Source organism: Myxocyprinus asiaticus, chromosome 17 (genome assembly GCF_019703515.2).
Source record: "Myxocyprinus asiaticus isolate MX2 ecotype Aquarium Trade chromosome 17, UBuf_Myxa_2, whole genome shotgun sequence".
Classification (NCBI taxonomy): domain Eukaryota; kingdom Metazoa; phylum Chordata; class Actinopteri; order Cypriniformes; family Catostomidae; genus Myxocyprinus; species Myxocyprinus asiaticus.
This window is the reverse complement of record NC_059360.1, coordinates 14021323-14029114: the sequence shown is the minus strand read 5'-3', so window position 1 is coordinate 14029114 and position 7792 is coordinate 14021323. Positions and strand designations below refer to the sequence as shown.

Here is a 7792-nt window from a genome sequence, read left to right as displayed (position 1 = left end):
CAAATCTATTGGCTCTGCGTTGAGATGATGCGCCAATGACAAAACACGCTCATAGGTGACAGCTTTCTTTCTGGGCTGTCAATCATTAATTGCTTAAAAGGCATACAGTGAGGTATGTTTGTTCTAGGAAGACATAGCACAATACGCGTGACACGACAAAATCCTATGTTTTATCAGTTTTCTCGAACAGCACGTGCTCAGTTAAAGCTGAAGTATGTAACTTTTGTGTTTTAATACTTTCTCCTATCCAATCTTAATATGCAGAGACAGATATAAGTAAGCCATTCGTTGGTTTATTTTCTTGAAAACTGTAAGCACTGTGTGTCTTTAGCGCTATGAAAATTCCTATGTTTGTTTTGACTTTGACTCGACCAATGCCGTGAGTTGGGGGCGGGACTATCTCTTTGTTTGACCAACGACCGGGGGCGTTTTCAGAAACCTATTTCGAAAACAAAAGACTATTTATTTATTTATTTATTTTGCAGTTCCGTTTGTTGGCGCTAGTGGCGCAGAAACGACACACTTCAGCTTTTCCTATTTCCGTTATCCGAGGACAAAATCAAGTAAATGCATTATTTTGAACTAAAACTGTTGTGTTGCAGCGTCGATGAGTCTGAATCGTTTTAGCGAATCGGCTCGTTCGGATGGTTCGTTTGCTTAATGAACCTGTTCAAAATAAATCGATTCACTTGAGTCATCACACAAAACTGTTCTCTGCGTGGTATTTTACGGTTCGTTTATGTTATAAACTCTATCACTGAACATTATAGCCTATATATTGTGTCGCATGCTGTTTTGTTTATTGTTCCAAAACGTTTGTTAACAAAAACATTGTTTCAAACGAGTGACAAACGCCTTGCGAATCGGTTTGACCGAGTCTTCAAAAGAACGAGTCGTTCGTGATTCGGACCTTTCTACTGTACTCATCTAATTTCTTCTTGGGTACCCACAGTCACAGACATGTGTGCCTCAGCTGCACGTTTTATCAAGGTAAATATATAAATCCCGTCTAATGGTTGGGTTTAATAATGCAAACGGGAGTTGATTGACATAATGCACAGTATCATAAAAGTATCCGAAGTCCATCAAAGTTGCTTAGTCACGAGAAACTATAGCAACCAGGAGGAGGATTTTTGAAGCGGCATCCTATTGGTTGCATGAGTAGCGTATTTTTTTCTTTTTCTTGACTAGACCAGAAGACCATGGCGAACCGAACGAAGGTTAAAACAACATATCTTTGCTTGTCTTAAATGAAGCTATTGTTTGCAAGTTATTTGACCGTTGTGTTTTTTTTATTTTTTTATTCTAGCCTGTTCTGCATGGATATTTCAGAAGTTCTTGCTCTTGGAGAGTCAGGATAGGTGAGTGTCCAAGTGAACATATTCTATTCATATGCGTCTAATTCATACAGTAAGTGTCTCAGCTTCACAAATGTTATAGTAATGTTTTTAAAATGTTTCTTTTTTAGCATTTGCATTGAAAGGGATCGAGTATGAACAAGTACCAGTAAATCTAATCAAGGATGGTGGGCAACAGGTAGTATTGCAGAGAAGACTCAGCAGTGAATTGTACATCTCAAACCTAAATGAATATAGAAAATAATATGTAACATGCTGGCACTGATTCAGAGTTTTCTCTTTTACTCATTAGCTCACAGATCAGTTTAAAGCATTAAATCCAATGCGGCAAGTACCTGCAGTCACCATAGATGGCATCACCTTGTCTCAGTCGGTAAGGATATATGGATCATCTTGCTTTTCAGCACACATAAATTACATTATCTCATGTAAAAGGGATAGTTCACTCCAAAATGAAAATCCTCTCATCATTTACTCACTTTCATGCCATCTCAGATGTGTATGACTTTCTTTCATCTACTGAACACAAACAAAGATTTTTAGATGAATATTTCAGCTCTGTAGGTCCATACAATGCAAGTGAATGGTGACCAACATTTACAAAATGAAGCTACAAAAATCACATAAAGGCAGAATAAAAGTAATCCATACAACTACAGTTGTTAAATGTGTCTTCTGAAGCGATGCAATCACTTTAGGTGAGGAAAAAGATCAATATTTCACTCCTTTTTTACTATAAATCTCCACTTTCACTTTCAAAATGTTATAGTAAAAAAAGGACTTAAATATTGATCTGTTTCTCAGCCACACCTATTATACTGCTTATGAAGACGTATTGAACCACTGGAGTCTTATGGATTACTTTTATGCTGCCTTTATGCGCTTTAAAGTTTTGGTCACTTGCATTATATGGACAGAACTGAGATATTTTGGGATGGCATGAGGGCAAGTAAATGATGGGAGAATTTTCATTTTTGGGTGAACTATCCCTTTAAGAGTATTTTCCCTTTGCATAGTTGGCCATCATTCAGTACATTGAGGAAACTCGGCCAGGGACCCGCCTCCTGCCTGCAGACCCAAAGCAGCGTGCTCAGGTCCGCATGATCTGTGACATCATTTCCTCTGGGATCCAGCCCCTTCAGGTGAGTAATTACTGACAGCATCACATACCAGCTATGTGTATGGCTCATATGGAGTATGAACTTGTCAATACAAATGGGGAATATTAATTTTATAACACAAATAATTGTGTGTTTGTTCAAATGGGAACACTTCTAAGTGCCGTAAATATAAACTGGACACAACTTTGCTTACTTTCTTTGTCATGTAATAGACGTTAAATAATGTAAAATGATTTATGGAACAGTAATTACAGGGCCAGTCATACAGGAGGTAATTAATTGTAAGAGCCTTTCTAGGCACAATGGTGGTAGAGCAAAATTGTGATCTCGGGCTATGTTCGGAATAGGGAACTACCAAACAACTTGTACTATTTCTTCAGAATGTATGCTGTGCACAGTGTGCAAATATTCTGTATGCATGAATGAAATACTACATTTACCAAAATGTCAAGTATACAACAGGGCACTCTGTGTGGGAAAGACGAGTACATATATCCCGCTATGTAACACACTTGATTTGAACTTTGTGACAAAAAGAAATTTTGCACAGAATTTATTTTTTTTTAAAAGAGAGCAAAATAACTATTTTTATTTCTAAGTTGATAACGATGCCACTTGCCAAATTAAACATTCCAACATTATGAGGTCATGTTAAATCAATTTGGTACTACTGTTTGAATTGTTTAGCATTGTAAAATGTGTGCCATTTCACATACTACTCTTAAAGCTGCACTACGTAAGATTTTTTGGTTAAAAATTAACAAATTGCCATTATTGGGGGCCTGGGTAACTCGGCGAGTATTGACGCTAGCTACTACCACTTGAGTCGCGAGTTCGAATCCAGTCGTGCTGAGTTCTCCAAAACAACCAAATTGGCCTGGTTGCTAGGGAGGGTAGGGTCACGACCTCATGGTTGCTATAATGTGGTTCACTTTTGGTGGGGCGCATGGTGAGTTGTGCGTGGATGCCGCGGAGAATAGCGTGAAGCCTCCACACGTGCTATGTCTCCACGGTAACGCACTCAACAAGCCACGTGATAAGATGCGTGGATTGACGGTCTCAGACGCGGAGGCAACTGAGATTCGTCCTCCGCCACCCAGATTGAGGCAAGTCACTACGCCACCACGAGGACTTAGAGCGCATTGGGAATTGGGCATTCCAAATTTGGGAGAAAAAAAAAATGTCCATTATTGGTTGAGTACATAAACAATCAGTGTTCAAAACAATGTCCTAAACTTACCCTGATTCACTATGGTTATCCTAAAAAAATTATGTATTTTGAGCTGTCTGGTCGGATTTGGCACAAAATTGCTATCTTATGTCGTTCATCCTTACGTCAAAATGTCATGTCCGTAAACACAGGAAAGAAGTACCGGCTGTCTCGTGTTCCGGCTGAAGAAACTGTGTTCAGTTCAGTGAGTCACACAGTTCAGGACAGCATCGCTGCAGTCTGCATGGATGTGCTTGGATATGTTGTCTGGTAGGGTTGTTGAAGCTTATATTGCTTGTCATGCTTCCCAGTGTCCAGCAATGGAATTACAGAAGATTAAAAGTAAAATATAAAAATACAACATACAAAATATAAAATACAAAACAAACAATAAAATGGCTCATACAATGTAAATAGGAGTGTTTATTATCTACATCAAAGCAAGTAATATTTCCGTTTCAAATTTTTAATCGTTTAACATAATATCAACATGAAAATAGCATGTTATGACTCCTGCTCCGGTCATGATCACACACAGGCAATGTCCAGGTGAGCTCAAATCATGAGAGTCATCCACCAGAAGAGCAGAGACGAAACACGACTCGCTTAAAGTGTTCTTTCACAAATTGCTTGCAATTTTAAGTTTCAACCACAGATGTCGCTAGAGAGCACAATGTTACGTAATACAGCTTTTAAAGAATATTATATTACATTACAGGGAAGACTCTAATAATTCATTACTTTCAATTCTGTACTTCAGAACCTGTATGTGATTAAGAAAATTGGAGCAGAGAAGGTACAGTGGGCTCAACATTTCATCAACAGAGGATTTGAAGGTAAGTTTTTAACTAATGACACCTTTGGTCTTTTCAATGCAGTTACATTTTGCTTTTATCTTAGATCTGCCATAACAAATGTTTCTATACTCAGTGATTACTTTACATGCACATATTCTGGTTAAGCTTTTATTCAGAAGACAACATTTACAGCACATGCTTTTGGAATATTCCTGAATGCATGGTATCAGCATATTCTAAATAAACTAAGATGTACTTGTTCTTTTTCTGTTAATCTCTTCTGTAAATATTGGAAATGCTAGTTCTTCCCATTTATTATGCTGTATTTATTTATTTTTTCTAATATTGCCATTTTCGGATTAACAGAGGAATACTGATGTGCATGGAAACACAGTCATTGTAACATTAACTGTCCTCATCAAACCTAATTGCTGTACAATTGAATTTTATTGGGTCTGTGTGTGTTTTTATTTGAAGCCCTTGAGCCGATCCTAAAACAGACAGCAGGGACGTACTGTGTAGGTGATGAGGTAATAAATGGAACACAATAGAGCCCTCCTACAGTATATACTTTATGAAAACGTGACAACATTGCTACATTATTTTCCCTATAGATATCCATGGCAGATATTTGTCTTGTGCCCCAAGTCTACAATGCTGAAAGGTAATACTCTTTTCTTTCAAGCTTTCTGCACTCGTTTTCAACATCACAGCATTTTGCAAAATGCACCTTAAAGGGGAAGCTCACCCAAATATGATAATGGTCACCATTTACTTACCGTTTTGTCATTTCAAACCTGTATAACTTTTTTTTTCCCGTTGTACACATAAGGAGATGTAAATGAAATTGTCTCTCATCATTTACTCACCCTCATGCCATCCCAGCTGTGCATGACTTTCTTTCTTCAGCAGAACACAAATGAAGATTTTTAAAAGAATATTTCAGCTCTGTAGGTCCATTCAAAGCAAGTAAATAGTGGCCAGAACTTTGAAGGTCCAAAAAGCACATAAAGGCAGCATAAAAGTAATCCTTAAGACTCCAGTGGTTAAATACATATCTTCAGAAGCGATGTGATAGGTGTGGGTGAGAAACAGATCAATATTGAAATATTTTCTTATTATAAATCTCCACTTTCACATTCTTTTGTTTTTGGCAATTCGCATTCTTCGTGCATATCACCACCAACTAGGCAGGAAGGAGAATTTATAGTAAAAAAAGAACTTAAATATTGATCTGTTTCTCACCCACACCTATCATATCACTTCTGAAGTTATAGATTTAACCACTGGAGTCTTATGGATTACTTTTATGCTGCCTTTATATGCCTTTTGGACCTTAAAAGTTCTGGCCACCATTCACTTGCATTGTATGGACCTACAAAGCTGAGATATTCTTCTAAAAATCTTTGTTTGTGTTCTGCAGAAGAAAGAAAGTCATACACATCTGGGATGGCATGAGGGTGAGTAAATGACTAGAGAATGTTCATTTTTGGGATAACTATCCCTATACAGTCAGTCATATGGGTTTGGAACAACATGAGGGTAAGTAAACTGTGACAGAATTTTTATTTTTGGGTAAACTATTCCAATAAATGTAAACCTATCTACTTTCTTTTTCCAAAGGTTCATGGTGGATATGACCCTGTTCCCTACTATCAAAAGGTTAAATCAGACCTTACTTGAGATTGAGGCCTTCAAAGTGAGTCATCCATCTTGTCAGCCTGATACCCCCGATGACTTGCCAGCATAATTTTGTAAAGATCCTTACTGAAATTAATAAAGCTCTTTGATAAACATTTGTACCAGACTCTTCATTAAAAAGTTAAAACAGTTCAGTTTCTGTTTTTGCAAACTACTGTATTTATTGTGGTGGTGAAAAGATTGTAATCACTTTTTGCAACTTTCAGAGATTTGTGAACATGCTATACATCTCAGTGACAAAGGAACATGTGTGAAGTGAAAACATACAAAGTGGGACAAAAATACAAACGTGTAAAATACGTGCAAAATAAGGGGAAACATTTATTGCACAAAAATACACAGAGTTTGCCATTGATCTCTGAATGTACTAAATACAAACCTGAACTAAACGTAAAAGAAGGCTTTGCTTGCTTTTAAGGTAATCAGTATAAAAACGGTAGCTGGAAGACAGCTGTTCACACTAAAACTGCAACAATGCAACTTTAAAAATTAAAAAAAGATAAGTGATTTTTGCATTCCAATTCTTCCATTGAGAATTCTGTACAAGAATTCCATAACCTTTTTAGCTCTAAATAAAAAGTCCTGTAGTCCTTGATCCTAAACAGGGAGTTCAACCATGCATTTGACAGTGTCACTGTAAAATGTTCCAGCACAATCTGTTCCTCCGAACACTAGACTGGTGCACTGGAGAGATGGGTTGGTGTGACGGTGGTGCCTTGCATCCCTAAGGCCTGAAGATAAAGTCTTTGTACAATCCAGGCTAATCAAACTATGGCCTGCAAGAGGCTTAGAGCAAAGCACTGGGGACACCACTGATGTCCATGTGCTGGTATCTGCAAAATGCACCAGTGTTAGACTAAACCTTTCTGACTAATAACCCCTGACCCTCATAAAGACCCAATAAAATCAATGTAGGGAACATCAGGGGATCTCCTTCTAAGGGTGTGTATACTGGACATTTTGTTATGTTGCAGCCTTATGCTATAATGCTTTGAATTATTTATTTTTTTCACATCAATCTACACTCCATAGCCCATAATGACAAAGCAAAAACCAGATTTTTGATAACTTAGCAAATTTATTAAAAAGAAAAAACTGAAATATTACATTGACATAAGTATTCAGACCCTTTGCTATGACACTCGAAATTTAGCTCAGGTGAATCCCATTTCTCTGGATCATCACTGAGATGTTTCTTCACTTTGATTTAAATCCACCTGTGGCAAATTCAATTGATTGGACATGATTTGGAAAGGCACACACCTGTCTATAGAAGGTCTCACAGCTGAAAATGCATATCAGAGCAAAACCCAAGTCATGAGGTCAAAGGAACTGCCTGCAGAGCTCAGAGACAGGAATGTAGAGGCACAGATCTGGGGAAGGCTACAAAAAAAAATTTGGCTGCATTGCAGGTTCCTAAGAGCACAGTGGCCTCCATAATTCTTAAAAGGAAGAAGTTTGGAACAACCAGGACTCTTCCTAGAGCTGTAAACTGAGCAATCAGGGGAGAAGGGTCTCGGTAAGAGAGGTGACTAAGAACCTGATGGTCACTCTGGTTGAGCTTCAGAGATCATGTGTGGAGATAGGAGAAACTTCCAGAAGGAC

The 7792-nt window shown here is 37.8% G+C and overlaps 1 protein-coding gene across 3 annotated transcripts; it reads left to right on the top strand.

Annotated features, from left to right (window-relative positions):
* The first annotated feature begins 121 nt into the window (after positions 1-121).
* gstz1 (glutathione S-transferase zeta 1) lies at positions 122-6284 on the top strand. Of its 3 annotated transcripts, XM_051722376.1 has the most exons (11): positions 151-212; positions 953-990; positions 1192-1220; positions 1310-1361; positions 1469-1536; positions 1651-1731; positions 2375-2500; positions 4450-4525; positions 4964-5016; positions 5101-5150; positions 6110-6284. In XM_051722376.1, the coding sequence occupies exons 1-11, from the start codon at positions 166-168 to the stop codon at positions 6234-6236; spliced, it is 747 nt and encodes a 248-aa protein (XP_051578336.1). In that variant the 5' UTR covers positions 151-165; the 3' UTR covers positions 6237-6284. The 3 variants fall into 3 exon arrangements, with proteins under 3 accessions (XP_051578338.1, XP_051578336.1, XP_051578337.1); XM_051722378.1 differs by lacking the exons at positions 953-990; positions 1192-1220 and having other exon boundaries at positions 122-212; XM_051722377.1 differs by lacking the exons at positions 151-212; positions 1192-1220 and having other exon boundaries at positions 586-990.
* The last annotated feature ends 1508 nt before the right edge of the window (positions 6285-7792 follow it).